Below are 19,723 nucleotides of genomic sequence, written 5' to 3' on the forward strand. Positions count from 1 at the left end.
CTGAAAGACCTTCTCTGCAGGCAAAAGGTGCTTCCCTGGGGTTAGTGCCTCCATGGAGGCTCCCTGTGACCCAACCTCCTATGCTGGATGGAGGGAGATTGCAGAGGACCAGCGGCAGCAGCCATCCTCATTGCCTGTCCCATGGGCATCCATGGGGGCTGTCCATGGGGGTCTCAGAGACAGCAGGGCCACTTCTACAAGGCTCAGGTGTGTGAATTCCTAACAGATGACCTGCTTTCTTTTTTTTTTTTAATTTAATTATTTTATTGAGGTCATATTGGCTTATAACATTGTGTAAATTTCGGGTGCGCATTATTGTATATCAGTTTCTGTATAGAATTGCATTTTGTTCACCGCCAATAGTCTAGTTTTTTATCTGTCACCATACATATGTGTCCTTTCTGCTTTCTCTCAATTGCATTTACATAGTCAGTCTATCTAACAATTATATAGCCTAGGGCTCCAGCTGAGTTCTCCCTCAGACTAGTCAGTGCCGTGATCCTAGAGGACATTATGCCTAATGAAGTAAACATTTTGTGTAGGTTTTTGTTCTGTAAAATAGGGTCATTCCTGCCCTCCAGGAGCTCATCTGAGATGTAAACAAAGAATTAGGAAACAGCAAGATTCTATGCAGAAATCCCTTATTAGCCAGAAGTTATCCTTTGCAAAATTCTTTTGCTGTAGGTTTACTCTTGTAAACGTCTTCCTCAACAGTAAGAACTTCATATATTGAGTGAATGGCATGAATGAGTCAGACTTAAAGTAATTTGAAAAACAAGGGATTTGGAGAAGGAAAGGTACACCAGATGGCAGAACAAGAGTCAGAGTGTGTGTCATGAAGGCTTGAAGGAGAAAAAGGAAAGTAAAGGAAGTTAAATAGTGGGATGGAGTGAAAGTGGAGAAGGAGGGAAGTCGGGCCCTCAAGCCCTTTCCTATGTCTGCTGGAAGGGAGAGAGTTAAGAGGCAGGTAATACAGGATGACATAATGGACAATGGCCTGAGGTTTTCCTGTGCAGCACAAATCCTATATAATCCTGTAGTTTAGGGAGAGGAAGTTGAGAGATCTACTAAAAAATTCTGACTATCTTAAATGAAGAGTTACTCATAGCTCTGTTTTTCTCAAACTTAGAACTTATTCTGCATCTGGGGATCACAGTGAGTTCTGGGCAGTGTGAGGCTACAACTCAGAGCGCTAAACTTATTCATATAAATGAAGAACCAAATTCAGGGGAAAAAATATCTCTCTGTGCGTATATTATTTGCAAGAAGCAAAACAAATTTACAGCATTTTTCTAACCTATGGGGGCAGAAAATCCTCAAAGATTTCCAGCAATTAAGAGGTGAAAAATGGAAATTAAATGTATAGTAATAAGTATATTCTTTCACAATATATAAAAAGTATCAGTAATGCTCTCTATGGTTTTAGGAATGCAAAAAGCAGCTATATGATTTTTGCAGATCCGCTTAGAACAAAAGTTCCTTTCTCGTATTTTTCTCATAAGGTCTAAATTCTTCCACATACTTGGCATCTATGACTAAATATCAAAATGAGTAGTGCAAATATGTGTGCCAGGGGAAATGTGGGACCAGCACTTCCCTCCTAAGGGATGGGGAGGGTACAGATAAGAGGAGAGAAGAGGAGAACAGACTTTCATGGAGGTGAGAATAGCGAGTGTTGCTGTTCTTGATGCGTTGCAGTTATAAAATAGTGTGGTAAGAAATCCCTGAGTTGTCTCCTCACCTGTTTGCAGGTAAGCTTCAGCAAACACGTGATGGTGCTCTAGCAAAGCCCCTTGGGGCATGGAGAGGGGAGGTCACCCTGCCGGCAGGAGGCACTCAGCTGTCAATAATACAGAAACAGCGACCCTTCAACAGTGGAAAGAGAACAGGATTGGCTCCATTTTAAGAGAAGTCAGCACTGGGAGAATGACAGTGAAGTTCTTTCAGTTTAGGTCCACTCCAGATGTTACTCTAGCCAGGAACTGGCACTGATCTGCAGCTCCAAGCACATCTGTGTGCAATGATAAAAGAAGGTCTTAAGAAAGGAAGGGTTGGAGGAGGCAAGGAGGCAGGGAAGGAGGGCAGAATGAAGGGAGGGAGGGAAGGAGGGAAGAAGCAAAGAAGAGAGGGAGGGAGGAAGGAAGGAAGGTTGGCTCCTAAATTCACAGTGATTTTTTTTTTATTATTATTAAAATTCAGCTAGAGGCTGGGACACACTTTGTATCTCTTGATGTTTTTAGATAGCAGTGGAGTTGAGAATGAGCCTAGAAGTTCAGGCAGTTAGGAAAGAAACCTGGTCAAAGCAGAGGATTTTATTGAGACATGGAAAATAATTTGGATAAATACTGTAGGCAGTTTTTAAAAGTGCTATTAGCTTATCTGAATGAGTTTTTTTCTTTCCTTGTTTCCTTCCTGATTGCTCAATTTTGTTTTATGCAAGGGAGAATCTCTAAACAAAGAAGTCAGTTTGGTTTGGTTTGGTTTGGTTGACTATCTCATTTGAGCAGATTAAAAACAGCAAAGAACTAAGTGAACCAATTCATTTCCAGCCTCAACATCTCTTTTTATATTTCAACTTGAATAAATCTTTTCAATGCTCTGGAAATTTTTGAGAATTCTTGATCTTTTACTTAATTTTATAATTTATTTAAAATTTTATAGTTTATTTGAAATTCCTTTCTTGGGAAATTCCTGCATTCCTCTAGCTAAAGGGAATTGGGTTTTCTTTTGATTTCCCAAAGACCTACAGTTTTTGGTCTAAAGTGAGACCACATTTTATCTTTCAAACTCTTTATTTCCTGGGTTCCGCCTAGCCATTGGCTATGGCTCTGTTCTGGCCAGGGTCCTTTGAGACATAGAAAGGAAATCTCAGAGCTGCTTCCTAGGGCGGCATCTAGGTACTAGTTCCGCCCAAGCGGCGGAGTGGGGGAGGTGGGGGGTGGGAGCAATGGGCAAGGGGGAAGATGGCCGACTAACATCCGAAAGAGTCATCTTACAGAAAAAAGACTACAGGCCAGTTATATAGGGGGCTCGTCTCCAGGTGGGGGCATCCATCTGATCCCAGGTGGGGGCAGACATCTAGTCTAATTCCTGATAGTCTTTCGTTTTACTGGATATGCATCAAAGACGAGAGTAACGCTCTGTACTCTCATCTTTCAGTTGTCATTGATGATGACTGTCAGCATAGATTCTCTGCCCAAAGGTCATCACATTCCTAAGGAACTCAAAAGAACAAAGTCATCAATTTACTGAAGCTGGGAGGGGTCATAAAATCTACAAAGCATGTCTGAGTTGGTTAATCAGAGGTCATTCAAAGTTACAATACGGTTTCTTTTCTACAATATGGCTTCCCCTATGTCAACCTTGTGTGAGCCGTTATCAGTACCTGTGCTGTCTGCTCGATTCCAATGCCTATCTTGCAATTTTTTTATAGATCTTGACGAGTGTGCAACTAAGCAGCACAACTGCCAGTTCCTGTGTGTGAACACCATTGGAAGCTTCACATGTAAATGTCCTCCTGGGTTTACCCAACACCATACTTCCTGCATTGGTAAGCGGAAGAGGAGAAACCCCACAGGGAGTGTAGCTATTCCTTTAAGAGATTGTTGGCTAGTTCTTCTGCTGTTCAAATCAGAAGACAAAAACTCAAAGAAATATGAGTACATGTATGTGCGTATGCATGTGCACACATGTATGTGGAAAGTTGTTGGCCTTATTTGGCCTTTTGCAAGTGCATCATCCCTCCATCTTCCTTTTAAACAACACGAAGAGAACTTCAGGGAATTTTTAATCCCCTTTTGTCCCCCACAACTTCTTACAGATAACAATGAATGCACCTCTGACATCAACCTGTGCGGGTCTCGGGGAATTTGCCAGAATACTCCTGGAAGCTTCACCTGTGAATGCCAGCGAGGATTCTCACTTGATCAGAGTGGCGCCAGCTGTGAAGGTGGGTAGAGCCCTCGGTTTCCTATTGGATCCTTGTGAGGCGGCCTGTGGGACTATCAACACCATCATCGTCCTCTACAAGATATCGGCACTGAAGCACAGAGGGGGACACCCAACTGAAGATGGGAAATATTTTGCCTGGTTTGCAGAGGTCCCATGTCTTCGAGATTTATCTTTTGTCTCATGCTTGATTGTGTCTATAACACATGCCATTCCTAGATGTATCAAGGCTTTTTTTGCTCAGTTATTAATTTAATAAGGAAAGAAAATAGTGAGATTTCTGAATTTGATTCATTAATTTTCTGGTCATTGGATCCAGAGTCATAAAAAGGTTCCCCCGATGTAGATTAAATATATGAGGAATAATTCTTCTGATAATATGTAATTAAAAGTTTAAATTTTTTTTTGAATTTTATTTTTGTTTTGACATCTTTTGGTTTCTAATTCTGGCTCAAATAAGCAAATACAAATAATTTGCACAGCTGTCCCACAGACTGCTCCTGTGCCTTGCACTAATCTCGTCATCATTTTCATTTGTAGTCTTTACCAGGGCCATCTGAATGTTTTTCTCCTTGGACTTATCAAAAGCTCCAGAGTAGCTATTCTTGAGGTTTGTGGTGGTAGAATAATATTTTAGGGGTCAGATTTCTTGTTAAGGTTGCCTTTCATTTAGCATGCATATAAATGTTGCTTCAGAGAATGCCTCTGAGACAAGTGTTGATGTGGCTTAAAGCTGAGTTTACCGTCTTTTTTAGATGTGGATGAGTGCGAAGGAAACCATCGCTGCCAGCATGGCTGCCAGAACATCATCGGGGGCTACAGGTGCAGCTGCCCCCAGGGCTATCTCCAGCACTACCAGTGGAACCAGTGTGTTGGCAAGTAGTTTTTCCTTGTTAACAGATGAATTGCTGTAAGCTTCTATGAGGCAAAATACCGCTTCCTTTCTGAAAACTTTAAACTTGTCATTGATGCAACAAATTACTCATTTAAAATTGGCCCTACCTGGTTGAAACCAGAGGGAAGTTGTAACCTTTGCAAAATAGCAAACCAAGAAATAAATTATGATAAAAGATACTTTGAAGGTATTTGAAATGCCCCTAGAATTCCTTGGCTCCCCCAAGCCCTCTGCCCTTCCATTCCTTTGCTAGTCATCAGCCCACACGCACACGTGAGTTCTCTTCCCATGGGGAGCTAACAAAATCCTACTTCTGACTGAAAATATCAGCCAGCCAGAGGCTATTATGAGCACTTTTAGCCTGAAGACACAGAAGTGGTCCCATTCAGCTCTACTCATCCTTGTGGCAGAGTACAAGCAGCAGACATGGCCAGTTTTTTTAGGATTGCTAAATTCTTTTGGAAATTAAGGGAGACCCACAGACTCTCTCATTAAATTGAAATTATGTCATGTTTGATTCCACAATGTCATGGGAAAATAACTCTTAATGAACATCAGAGAATCCAAACACTGTGAGTTTAGAGGGACCCCAGATCCCTCTAGCCCAAGCTCTCTGTTTTCCTGATGAAGAACCAGAAGCCAAGAGAGGAAAGGTAATCTGTCCTTCCCCAGTTCCTTTGTGACATGCCTGGAACTCTTAGCTTCCTGATTTAGGGCGGCCTTGGAAGCATCAACGTTCGCTCATTGTTTCATTCAGCAAGTATCTACGAGCACCACAGCAAGCCTGGTGTTCGGGTGCGTGTTCTAGCTGCCACCCTCTTGGGTACAGAGTTCTCCCTAGCAAAGACGCAAAGAATTACTGCTTCCTGGGTGGCTGCTCCGCATTGCAATGCTTTGCTTTACTCCAAATGAAGACACATTTGGTGTGTTTTTATTTACCAGAATTGTGTCTCACTTCTCATCTTGTTTGATCCTTTGCAAGACACAATTTTGCAGAAGTAAAGTAGGGTTGCCTAAAATGACCCCAGTGCTAGAGCACTTTAGACTGAACAACTTGCTGACTAGCTGTCTAGTCTTAATATGAATGCCTTTGTTCATTATCAGCCCAGGGAGGTCTTGGGTTTTAATCACCAGTTTCTAACACTGTTCACAGAACTTCCAGAGTGAACTTTGTTGATTCAATACCCAGTGTATAAGCCTGCCTGCACTTATTATGTAGGTTCTTTGAATGAAATTGGAGCTGTGGGGCAAAGTAAAAGACAGATAAGGTCTCCTACTCCTGGGCCTCACCCTCTTCTTCCTGTCTTCAGTCTGGGGATAGTAGACTAGGTTATGCCCTAGTTGTCTGGAGAGTCTACTTTGGCCTCATGAAGATCATCTGGTTAGGAGTCCTAGAAGAGTAAGTCAATTAAGACGTAGGAAAAGGTTGGGGGCTTTTTGGTGCCCAAAAGATGCCAGTCCAAACAGAGCTCATAATTTTTGAAAATTATAGTTATCCAAAATGAGCATTGCGTTGGGCCAGGATGGCTTCCCCAGGGCCATGCAGAGCAAAGCAGATCTCTTGGTCCAGCCCTCTCTTGATCCTCACTCCTCAGCAGCCAGAAGTTCACGCTTAGAAGATGGGTGGGTTTGGGGTGAGGGGCACTGGGTTTTATTGCTTTCTGAAAAATATCAAACTTCCAGCTTGCAGTTGGAGTTGACCCATTTTGACCTAGAGAAAATTAGTAAAAGGAAGCCCATCGTACATTTTGGAATTCTGCTAGTGGTTCTTCCTCCCTGCCTCTGCTAACACACCCTCTGTAAGCCTAGTGCTGAAACCCTGGCTTGTGGAGGACAGAGTGGACAGGTTTCATCTGCTTTTAAGGACTGTTTTTTGGAGACTCCAATGCAATCTCCATAATATTAGAATTGTCCTCTTTTTGTAAAAAGAACAAAACCCTCACCAAATTAAGCACCAACTGAAGGAATAAAAGAAAGATTCTGGAGTACAGAAAAATTCCCTGTGGAGCCATTTGCTTCAGGGCGCACAGGATGAAAAAGGTCAGGAAAAGTGCAAAACATGTTAAACAAATTATGGCGTTTGTATATTGATAAAAAGGGTGAGTGCACAAACAGACTGTTTTCAAGCTGTAAACATGGAACATTTGCCAATTTCTTATCTTAAACCTTATTCTACTCCACCCCACCTCTTCAACCCAGATAAGCAAGTTTAATTTAAACTTTATTAGATTCTCAGGAAGGAAAAAAAGTAAAATAATATAGAAAAGAATGTGAAAGGAGAGGGGGAGAGTTCTTGACTGGAGTAGATATTTATGGCAGCATAGATAGATGCTCAAAATTAAAAAGAACCTTAGAGATTATCTAGTCTGACCACATTCCTAATATGTAAATCCTTCTCCAACTTCCCTGTCACCCAAGTTTGACTGGATTACCAGCTTGAAGGACACTCATTTTCTCCCAAGATAGCCCAATCTATGTACAGAAAACTTTAATTCTTAGAAATGTCTTTTTCATGGAGAATGAACTTTTCTCCCTCTAACTTCTAACCATTGGTCCTATTTTTGCCCCTTGGAACAAACGAAATAAATCTAAGCTCTATATTGACATATCTTTGCCCACATATATCCATGCCTTAGAGGTTTTATCAGTCAGAGTCCCAGCAGGAAACAGATGGCTGAGCCCAACCAAAAGGTCAGGACAAGAGAGAGGAGCCTATCGATGCTCCAGACAGGTCAGCCTCCTGGGGACGAGAGCAGGTAGAAAGTCTGGAGGTGGACCTGAAGGAGCAAGGAGAAGACATCCAGCCCAGGGAGATTCTCTCCACCAAAGCAGACACTGTCAGTTCTTCATTCATTCTTTGATGCCCCTGGCCTCCATTGGTATCTATCAAATACCTCATCTCTCATTTAAAATAAGGGGGAAAGAACACAGACAATGGCAGATTTAATTATTTCTAGGAACCCTGGAGCCTAAGTGACCCTGGGTGGGTACTTGAGAGTCCATGTATATAAAGGATCCTCAAGCAGACCGTGGCTGGGCACTGAGTCATGGCAGGCAGCTCAACGAATGGCTTTCGTATTATGTATCTTACTCCTTCTTCTCCCTGTAACCACAAACACGAAAGAAAGAGGGAAGGAGAGAGGGAGGGAATGAAGGAAAGGAGAGAAAAAGAAGGAAGGAGGGAGAGAGGGAAGGAAGGCAGGCAGGCAATATGAATATAATATATATATATATGCAAGCACCCTGCCCCCACCATTTTTATCCACCTGTTTTCTTGATTTAAATTTCTTAGAAACAATTTTGTTCTTTACAAATGAATCAACTTTAGCAAATAAGGTAAAACTAATTAAAGGAGAAAGGGAGTACCAGTTGAAAGGGAGGTGAGTCCCCTGGGAGACATGTGGTATGTGCATCTCTGCCCTTCTGCTCTGCAGGGAGATCTCGCAGGAGCTTTCTGAGCCTTACTTTCTTCATCTGTGAAGCAGGGATTATAATGCCTCCCGTGATTGTTAGGAGGTTAAGTAAATGAATGAGAAGGGCCTAGTATCCCATGTGTCATGCGGTAGGCATCTAATAAATGTTAATTATCTTTCCCTCCTCCTTTCCATTGGAAGTTTTCTACGTGAGGAGGAGGCCAATCCACCTGCATTCAGATAAACATATGGCTGAAAATGAGCCGCAGCAATTCAGAAATGTCTTACCAGCAAGCTTCCAACATACCCTACAAAGTCAGGTCTATAAAAATACATTGGAGATTTCAAGAGAGTATAAATCAGAAATAATGAGAAAACTTGAGATTTGCTTTCTTTGAGTTGATCTTTTAAAGTTAGATTTCTTTGTCCTGCTTATTACCATCAGACTTGGCAGGTCCCTATGGGTAGCCGGTCCTGAAGCATCTGTCTCTCTTGTGGGTTTTCCACAGTTATTGCTCATGACGTCTGCACTGAATCTCTTCCAGCCATGCTTAGCTTTAGTCACGGCCCAGACACTCTGGGCAGGAGGCTGGTTTGGATAAGGGGGGCCCATTCCGAGATGGGAGCAGACATACCAGAAGGCACTATTTATCCCCAGGACAAGCACCTGGGGGCTTTTGAAAATTTTTGAAAAGGAAGTCCAAGTGGGGCAGACGCTTCCTGCAGGATGTCAGCCCTTGCCAGCCCTGCACATCCTGAAAAGGCAGACTAGGGCAGCAGCCTCCGGGAATATGGTTGTCCCTGCTTTGGAGATAGTCATGCCATTGCACAGAGAACTGCAGGATTCCTTCCCTCCCGCCCTGAACCCTGACCCTTAGCTGCAAACCAGCTCCATGTCTTTCACAGGATGCTCATGTGGGGCAGAACATACTAGTGTTGGCTTCAGATGAGAACTGGAGTCTGTCGGTCCTCAGGGTACCATCCTCTAATGTACTCTGCCTGGGGCACTGGACCTCGTCAACCACATTTGCTCACCACATGGCAGCAGGCTACATCTGTTTCCACATCTTTCTCTCTTGTTCCTCTCCCCACCCGAGCCACCTTTGCCTGCCTTACCGTCCTGAGAGCTTAGCCGATGACCAGCTGTCTGGCGGCAAGTGGCCTGACCCAGACTCCTCAACAGAAACCTCTGGCCAGTGTCACATATGCGGCGTCTTCTGGTTTTCCCTGCAGATGAAAACGAATGCCTCAGTGCTCACATTTGCGGAGGAGCCTCCTGTCACAACACCCTGGGGAGCTACAAGTGCATGTGTCCCGCCGGCTTCCAGTACGAACAGTTCAGCGGAGGATGCCAAGACATCAATGAATGTGGCTCTTCGCAGGCCCCCTGCAGCTACGGCTGTTCCAACACTGAGGGCGGCTACCTGTGTGCCTGCCCACCTGGTTACTTCCGAATAGGCCAAGGGTAAGCACTGCTATTCATGGTCCTGCTTGGAGGCTCTCTCATTCACAGTATGATTAAGTATGTTTAACTCACAATGACCTGTCCTAGTAGAAGAGAACCATACTTTTTATAGTCCTTGAGTTAATTCCAGTTAGCTCTGCAAAGGTTTTAGGTTATCTTATTTAAAAGATGTCTCGATTTCTGGAAATTCATAGAACATCAGACAAAATAGTGAAACTGCATTGTACAGACCTCAGTATTGGGCTTCTCTATCTCATTCTCTTGATCTTCACATTTTGTTGGAAAGTGATTCATTTCTCAGGAAATCCAGGAGCCACCCATGGCAGAACGGGACTTGCACTGCGCATTGCTGATCCACCCTTCTCCTGAGACAAGCAGGGTTCTGTCTTGACTTAAAATGCCTTCTCATCTGGCTCCTCTTAGGATAAATCAAAAGGATACCTTTTGTGGAGTCCTTTACAGTTTTAAAGTATATTTTACATTTTGGACTTAAATTTACCTTAAAAACTGCCGAAAGAGCATTAAATATGAAAGTTAAAATAATTATTATATTTTCCAGGTAGAGTACTTCACTGCAGCGTGTGTATAAGAATTGGGGCAGGGAAGACATATTTTTATTTTAGTTAGTGTTTTAAAAGTTCAGTGGTAAGTTTTCAAAATTTAGGTCTTTTTCTCTCCTGAATTAATCTAGACTTGCATGTCTATCTAGTTTTGGCTATCTTGTGAAGGATCTTGAATTTTAGCTTTTTAATTAGGAACACGCAGCGGTTAACTCCCCCTCATATACACCCCACACACACACACACACAAAGTTACGTAGTCTATAACATGCACATACATGTATATGTCAAGTTATGAATTTAGTGGTCTTTGATTTCTTGACACACAAATGTCAAGTGATTCATTTTGGGTCTGTGTAGACTTGAAGGTAAGAGAATGTTTCATGGGAAGCTAACAATGCCAGCAAGAGGACACAAATTCCCAGATGTTTGTGTCTGGCTCTCAGTAGACTCATTCTTTATAAGTTTAAGGCCAGAACCGTTTTCCCAGCAAAAATTGTGACACTCCAAACTGGCTCCCGGCCAGTGGGACTTTGTAGTCACACTTCTTGTAAGTGGTGTTCCAGGGATATGAAAATATTGGAAAGGACTTCTGAGAAAGGAACCAAAGCCTGCAAGTTTGGGATTTGCCTTCCCATAATTTAATCATCATGTGAATGGATACACACACATAGGGTGACCATTCATCATTTCATCCATTTTGTTGTTTCTACACATTTCATGTTACAAGATAAAGGAAGAAGAAAGGAAATGTCCTGGGCTCTGGCAGGATGCAGAAAATAGTAGGAACCTGTAAATTGGTGAAAAATACAAAATATATTCTCATTGGTGCTGTATTTTGAATCTTAAGGGCATAAAAGAAAATGAGGTATAAACAGTAGGCTAACTAGTACAGAAAAAGAGATAAATAATATTTGGTCTATGTTATGAGCCCTGAGTAGAAATCTACTGATTTATAGCAGTTTGGGCTTCTCTGTGAATCAATAGAGTGGACCCTGACCCAAAATAAAGATTCTCTTAGAGTCATTGAGATATTTCAACACATTTTGAAAGAGGAGCCTGGTAAATACATTCCAAGTGGTCTATGAAATAGTAAGCAGAATAACAAAACAAGGTCCTTGTGAAACACGCAAGGCTCCCTCCATAACTTGGCTTTGATAACTGAAAGGCAAAGAAAAACAGCTGAACTCGTTCTCTCTTGGGCATGGGTTTGTTTTTTCAGCCTCACATGAGTCAGAGCCAATGGCCCTAGCGGTTTTGAATGACTTGAAACAATTTCCCACAGTTGGGCAAGCTCCGATACATGTAGTTTATATGTTGCATATCTTCACAATTTAATTCTACATCAACCTCAGTTATCACCTGGAGCTTTCTTCCCATCTTCAGTAGCTTCAGCCAAAGTGAGAGGTCACATAACAGGAGAGATTGCTCAGAAGCTGGAGTCCTGAAGGGTGGTGACGGTGGTGGTGGTGGAGATAGCGGGTATAGTCATGGTAGCAGCTAAGCAGGAAGAGGGCAAGGAAATGAACGGTGATGTCGCACACCTTTCACAATCCCGTGGAGCCTGCTTCATAAAAAGGCCTTTTTTTTTAACCTCCCAAGTCACATGGTCTCCTTCCTCCCCTGTTCTTCTCTTATTTCTACTGCAAGTCCCCTCCCCAGCATGAGTGCAGCAAAATGCCTGCCACATTAGGAAATAAAGGGGCAAATAAATATGCAAAACAGGGCCTTGAGAGATAGAGAAAGAAATCAATAAACTCAGGGAACTGGAATTGGAGGGCAAATACAGAGGATGTCAGGGTAGTCCTCAGAACCAGCCGCTCATCCAGTGGACAAATAATCAAGGGCTGCCCGTCACCAGGCAGGGTCCAGGCTTCACCAGAGTTCTTGCACCCCCTCCCTGATCTCCCGCTTCTGATGAGAACCGTCTATGCTCCCCTTCTACTGCAGGCACTGTGTTTCTGGAATGGGCATGGGCCGAGGAGGCACAGAGCCACCTTCCAGCAGTGAAATGGATGACAATTCACTCTCCCCGGAGGCTTGTTATGAGTGTAAGATCAACGGCTATCCCAAACGGGGCAGGAAACGGAGAAGCACAAACGAGACAGATGCCTCCAACATCAAGGTGGGTCAGAAGGTCGTTTCTCCTGATGTCTCCTATTGCGGAAAGGCTTTCCAGATTCCTGCGGTTTCCTCCGAGGGTGCTCCAAAGTGTGAAAAAGCTCCCTGGGGAGAAAATCCAGACATTCCCTGAGCTCTAGGCTGCATTTTACCAGAGGCTGTGGAGCTCTCCGGAGTTTCTTGCTGCTTTTAGGGAGTGGCCATCGAAGGTTTTCACATACTTGCTCATTTCCTCTGTCTCGCCAAAAAGAAAGTCAAACACCCACCCAAAGTCTGCTGAAAGGACAAGGTCTGAGATCCAGGACAGCAAGTGGGCAGAATAGTAAAGTGACATAGTGCTCCCTACACAGGGACGCCAAGTTCTGAAAGCTAGAGGCTCCTCTACTGAAAAGAGGCATGTGGAGAGTGAGGGACTTGGATTCTAGACAAAAACAACATGGAGCTCAAGCAGCCTGGGTTTCTTTGCCTACGGCTGCTGCAGCCTTTCAGTCAACTCAGAAATATACAGATATTCACCCAGACCTCTGGCTCTGGGCCCGGAGAATCCGGCACATGTGGTCCCAGAGAGGCAAGCAAGAAGCCAGGTGAAAAGCATTGCATATTAGCAGATCATCAGAGTCAGGAAGTAGCTTCATAGGTGTGTCCTTCAGAGGGGATGGTTTTGCGTCAGTACACAAAATTGAAATAGACTGGTCCTTTCAAAGCATCGGTGCTGCAACCCATCTGCTGTGGTTTGGGAATGAGATAAGTCTTTGGAAGGAAAATAATCTATTAAAACTGTGGTTCTCCAACTTGAGTGTGCATCTGAATCATCTGGAAGGCTTGTTAATATAGACTTCTGGGAGACACCCCCAGCATTTCTGATTCAGTAGGTGTCAAGTGGCAGTGAGAATTTGCATTTCTCAGAGATTCCCAGGTAATGCTGAGGCTGCTGGTCCAGGAACCACACTTTGAAACCCACTGCATTAGAAGACCTCCAAATACAAGTGATTTCAACTCGACTTTCTTCTTGATATAAGTTTAATATTTTTTAATATAAGAAGCATGTGCCAATTTGACATGTTTGTGGTTTAAACCAAGTGTTTTATGAATATGCATTTTCAACATAGTATGTACAACATGAGAAGAAAGTTGTATTAGTGTGGGATTCAAGTCACTTTTTCTTTAATATGGAAAATAAGTGACATATTTACATTTTATTTAACACGTTGCCATGTGTCTTTCCAGAATCAGCCTGAGATAGAAGCCAATGTGAGTCTTGCAAGTTGGGACGTTGAGAAGACCGCCATGTTCGCTTTCAATATTTCCCACATCAGTAACAAGGTCCGAATCCTAGAACTCCTTCCGGCCCTTACGACTCTGACGAATCACAACAGATACTTGATTGAATCAGGAAATGAAAATGGTTTCTTTAAAATCAACCAAAAGGAAGGGATCAGCTACCTCCACTTCACAAAGAAGAAGCCAGTGGCTGGAACCTATTCATTACAAATCAGTAGTACTCCACTTTATAAAAAGAAAGAACTTAATCAGCTAGAAGATAAATATGACAAAGACTACCTCAGTGGTGAACTGGGTGATAATCTGAAGATGAAAATTCAGATTTTGCTTCATTAATTCACCATCCAGAGACCAAATAATTAAAAAACAAAGATAGATAGGTAGAACTGAATTTTCCCCCAATCAGAATCTTCATATCATAGGTACAATCTTTCACCACATAAATTTCTATAAATAAGCACTATTCTTGTATTACAAAAGCAAGGTACAGGTGACTACCCTAGTTCGAAACAACCACTTTCTCAGGCTTCTTATGTGTGTAGCTAAGCTACCTTGTTATATGTGTTAATTCTTGAAAACTGGGTCATGTATTTCCATTGGGAGTTGGCCATTCGTGCTGACACGCCATCCTTCTAGCACACGTACAGGAATGTGCTTTCCATTGATGGACCGTTCTATTTTTTCAAATTTTTAAACTTTGCTTCTCCAAATACAAGTACTAGGTTGGCCATTTATAATATCTATTTGGTGCTAGTAAATTCTCAAACTAGATTTATAAATGCACTGTAATATTTACACAACTTAGAAACCAAATTACAAGTATTCAGTTCAAATACTTCATTAATTTCAATCAACCAAAGTTAGTTCAGTAGCTTATCTCAGTTATGAATATAATACCTTACATGTAAATTAAGTGTGTGTATACTGTAATCGTATTTTTTATCATTGAAACATTTATAAACTAGAATAATAATGCCCTTAATGTGAGGGTTTGTAATGGTGCTTATTAAGACCAAAGACTTGTTAAATGTATACACCAAGTGGTAATGAAATTTCTGTGACTGGCCCACACATGTATGGAGGTCTGGGAGGACCAGGAAATAGCCTCAGCAGCCAGAGGACCACCAGTGCATCCTTCATCCCACCTGTGCAATATGCCAAGATTACCCTCGGTCATTCCTGTCAACAAGGGGTCTATGTCATAAATGTCACAATAAAACAGTCTCTTCTTTTTTTAGTGTACCCCTTGGCTTTGTGTTCTTGCATGGATGTGGGATTGGAGGGGCCATTCTGGAGGCTAAATAGTCTCCTGAATATAGTTATCCTGGGTCTGTTAGCTTCTAAAGGTGCCAAATGTATAACCCCTAGAAGAAAATTTAGCATATTTGAGTCAGTCCTTTGTTTTATTCATTAAAGACGGCAGAGTTATCTCTCACCAATAAAAAATTTAGATTGTAGCGTCATTTCTAAAACATGACCTAATTAGTCCTGTGACTTTTAAACTACTACATTTAAGTTACCTTAAAAAACAAGTTCAGTCGTTGTCTTAGAGCACGTGCGTTTCATTATAAAAGATTTATTATGCCCCCTCCCTTTAAATATACACACAGTGTTGGCAAGTCTTAGGTGTTCCATCCTTTTTTTCCCCTAAACATCTGTTGTTAGTCAATGGTAGTCTAATTACAAAGGGATAATCCCAAATTGAATCCAATTGAATGCTTTAACTCTTGTTTTCTGAATGTCATAATTTGAAAATGCTGTTTAAGTGCAACATTGAATGTTTACAAGTTAAACTCATTCAATTGATATGAAATAATTTTTAAAATCCTTCAGTGCAGTAAAGTAAAGAGTAGTGAAAAATAAAGATGGAATGAGATTGCTTCATGAAGGGAGAAGAAACCAGACAGGACACAGAGAAGTCCTCTCAAAATCTTCAAAGAGCTAGGCTGAAGAAGACGGAGTGTGTATGTTCCAGAAGACAAAACCAGGGTCAGTTGGCGGAAAGCTCAGTTTTACACATACCTTCCTAATTATCAGGCCACCCACTGAGAGAATGGGTTTCTTTGCAATGTGTGAGCTCCCGGTCACTAGCTAGAGGGTTTCAGTCTAGGCATAATGGCAGCCGGTGGACAAGGATGCTTTCTTCCACCTAACAGACCGTGAACATCTTGAAGTATTTTCTGTGTCTCTTATTTTGCTATCCAGAAAAATCTTGCTCTTAATAGGTGCTCAAAAGAGATGAGTCAAATGACAATTTTGGAAGGGATTTGTACCTTGGTTAGGAAGTGAAAATATGACTCAAAATTTCCTTTTAACTCTGCACCTCTACTTCTATGATGCTAGTCTACTGAAATTGTTGGAGAAGACTATATAGCATATGGTAAACAATAATTTGCATTCAGAAAGTGTCTTTGATAATTTAACCAGAACTGCAGTATATTCAATAATGGGTTTTCTTTATAACAAACAACAGAAGAAAATAGAGTTGGCACGAGGTAGATCACTTTGATATTTTTAATAGTCTCAGTCTGGATTTTATTTATTTCAGAGCCAACAATTTCCAACAGCATATTTTCCATGTTTCTGACTGTAACAAAACATTTTCTTCATTGTTCCATTGTAAATATTCCTCTTGTCGAGACCCTTTTTAATTCTGAGATTTAAACCTGTACCTTCTAATTGTCTGTGACCTTTCAATTTTACTTTCAATGGTTCAAGAACTTGGTTTTGTAAAAGTCTCAGAAGCTTGAAAACGTCGTCTCTACCCCTCAGTCCATTTCATTTGCCAATAATTATTTTGTAAGTAGAGTTGAAATGAACTCAGCTGGCCTTGTGATATGTTTAAACTTGCACAAACAACTACATTTTTGTTCAACAAATAGCACTTTACTCGGCCAAAATTGCTTCAGACATTGCCATTACAAATACTGTTAAACTTCGGAAATCATGTTGTAAATTAGATAAGCCAAAATAAAGGACAATTAGATTGATGCTATATTAGTATACTTAAAAGTTATATACCTCTAAACTGCTAGAGATCTTAAAATCACAGTCAGCTTTGTCCATAGAAGGTACTTTGTTCTGATTTTAACTGTAGTTCTTAGAGATATATTAGAAATGTAATTATTGAATGGTTTAAGGACATTGTTTTTAAATGCTAGAAGATTATTACTAGAAGAAAGATTAGTTTTCACATACATAGCTGAAGACAAAGTTATTTCCCCCTTGCCAATTTTAAATAAACTTAGGGAAAAAAAGCAAACCAATTTACTTCATTAAACATTTCGAAACCCATCGTGAGCGTACGTATTGTTAGAAAAGGACTCTCAGTATTGTTCTGACTTTGAGGTGAGAGAGAAACAAGAAGGCTGTGAATTTGATTTTGCAAATTTCCATGTGTATCCACGACTGGGTTCACTTACAGGTCTGGGTTTCAATAAAACGTTCTGACATTCTCACAAATGTCTGTAAAAACAGGACGGTCTTGTATATTTGACACCAACGTACATTTGGCAGGACCTGGCAATAACACAAAATCTATTATTTCAACTAACTGCTAATGAATCCAAAATGGTCTTTTTGGCAAACAAAGTCATAAACCTCTTTTTAGGATATGGACTGTTTTGCATCCTTGATCCAAGCTTGAACTATGACCTCTACAAATGATGTCAGTTTCATTTTTACTATTGGACAGTGGAAGGTGCATCCTTTTTAATCAAACCAAGTCATAGCAGGTAAGTGAGTGTGATTTCCCACTAGCTCAACTCTCTGCTCTCTATCCATTGTTGTTTTTGTTCCACACAAAGTAATATTTATGCTATTTTTTATCTCTGTGACTATTCCCATTTCATAAATCAATGCCGCACTACCCCCTCTGCTCCCTTTTACCCTTCAAGGGTTGGTTACAGTGTCAGCTAGAAGGCGTCACACTCAGTATTTCTACAATCCTTGGCTCAGGTTCAAAGTTAAGCAACACCAAGGTAGAGATGTTTAGCAGAAAGCAGCTGCTCCCTTCAGCGGTTTCTGGGTACCTTCCACACCCACCTGATGTGTTCTTTGCAGCTATGGTGGGAGCTGCAGAAATCAGAAGAGGTCTGTTTCCTTTTTAACATAAATTCTGTCTGTGGGAAAATTAAATCAAACCTGAATGATTTGGCTTTTTCTTCTCCTGGAAATGGGAGACATTTGAAAGCATCCTGGTGATGATCACACATCTCATCCATCCCACTAGCCATTGACAGAAAGAGGTCACAGGCCTGTGTAGTTGTGTCTGTACGGCGAGCTCTGCTCTGGGTGTCCCCAACAGCTCTGCTGTGTAGAAGGCCAGACTTGTCAGAAACGATTAATGGGACGTTGATCTATCAGAATTTCAAAAGCATGGCAGGCTGGATTGGGTTTTTGTCTCTGTATTTTTTTCATTTAATTATTTTATTGAGGTCATATTGGCTTACAACATTGTGTATGTGTCTGTGTATTTTTGTTGCTACATGAAGTCAGCATGATGTGCTGGTCAGCCTTTCTGTTTTCAGTTGCAGCACGATTATCCCCCTTCAGCATGTCCGCTGCATCTCTTAGGGCAGTCCAGTGTCCAACTCCAGTGATCCTGTGCCTCAGGCAGGATTGCCAGCTTCTCCGAGGCCTGCTGCTTCCTGCGTGTTTGTGGATTGACCCTAGCAGGCTCACTTGTGGGTCATTCACAGTAATTGAGCCCAAGAATCAGTCTGCTGCAAAACCAGCTCCCCCAGAGAAAATGGCTCCTGATCATGCCCACCCTGTCCATGTCCCCCACACAGGCCTCATACCCACTGGGAGAGGACATGGGAGCTGAGCGCACCATTCCTAACGGCTGATGCTCTCGTTCTCAAGGTTTTCCCTCAGGGTCTGTGTTCCTTAGTTCACAGAGCTTTGACCTTTCCTTGTCTGGTAGAGAAAATTTGCTGAGATTTCAGTCCCGTCCTGAGGTCCTCAGGAGCGCCTGGTGCAGAATCCTAACGCTGCAGGGAAGCTGAGGTCAGAAAGCCTGTGTTCAAGTCTTAGTTCCCTTTCTAAGGTATGTGGCCAGGGCAACTCCTTGATGTCCCTGAGTCTCATTTTCCTCATCAGTATTTTGGGGTTCATAATAACACCTTCCCTATATCCTCACAGGATTCGTGTTGGCTACCATAGATATTTTTTTGAATCTAACACATCTAGTTTAAAAAGCACTTGTGAGTGAGAGTCCCTCTGCATCTCATCTCAATCCTGGGTAATTATAATCCTCCTTGTGCATGAGTTCAGGTGTCTTGTCAAAGGTCTCTTAGCTTAGAGAGGTAGGACTGAGACTAAAAACCCCAGACCTTCTGACGACACAGCATGTACTCAATTGACTGTGCATTCCAAAAGAAGAACAAATAAAATGCAGTATATGAAAGCAAAATAGGAACCTGGAAAGCTACAAACTGCATTCGCGATTCAAGATCTAGCCTCCTCTCTGCTCTTCCAGTAACCGCACGAAGATGGAGGAGAGAATGAGCCACACTTTGCTCAGCCCTCCTGCTTCACCATCGCCACACCTCCCTTGACCCTTAGTAAATGCTCATCACACTCTTGTAACACATTGCTGCCTCTCCTCGGTCATGGGAGACCTCTGATGGCAAAGAGTCTGCTTCGTCCTCATAGCCCCATTGCCCATTTTGGTACCTGACACACAGTAGGCACTTAGTATGTGTTGAATGGGTCAATGATTGAGATTGGAGGAAGTAAAAATATAAGTGAAAATGGGAAAAACCTATGCAGAAGAGCAACCCGTTTCTTCTGTGTCTTTCCTCCTCTTCCTTTCCTTCCTTTTCTTTGTTTTTCTCAACAAATATTTTGTACCACCTGCGTGAAGCCCTAGGGACAAAGATGAATGAAGCCAGGTACCTAGCCTACAGGAACTTTAAAATGAGGGTTGACAGAGCAGCTCTCTCCCGTTGTATCTTTGGTGGGGACATGTCAGACCTTGCAGACTCCTGAAAGAGGTGGCAGGATATAGAGGTCCTCACTTCTCACAGCTGGAGGA

General features: G+C 42.0%; 1 protein-coding gene across 1 annotated transcript in view; it reads left to right on the forward strand.

Moving 5' to 3' along the window:
* The window catches only part of FBN1 (fibrillin 1), a 227,714-nt gene extending 212,789 nt beyond the window's left edge, over positions 1–14,925 (forward strand). The window contains exons 61-66 of the mRNA XM_008534321.2: positions 3,434–3,550; positions 3,821–3,949; positions 4,704–4,823; positions 9,490–9,721; positions 12,232–12,406; positions 13,630–14,925. Of these exons, the coding sequence (XP_008532543.1) occupies positions 3,434–3,550; positions 3,821–3,949; positions 4,704–4,823; positions 9,490–9,721; positions 12,232–12,406; positions 13,630–14,019 (1,163 nt within the window). The 3' untranslated portion in view covers positions 14,020–14,925. The remainder of the gene's footprint in view (positions 1–3,433; positions 3,551–3,820; positions 3,950–4,703; positions 4,824–9,489; positions 9,722–12,231; positions 12,407–13,629) is intronic.
* The last annotated feature ends 4,798 nt before the right edge of the window (positions 14,926–19,723 follow it).

This window comes from Equus przewalskii, chromosome 1 (genome assembly GCF_037783145.1).
Source record: "Equus przewalskii isolate Varuska chromosome 1, EquPr2, whole genome shotgun sequence".
In the NCBI taxonomy this organism is placed as follows: Eukaryota; Metazoa; Chordata; class Mammalia; order Perissodactyla; family Equidae; genus Equus; species Equus przewalskii.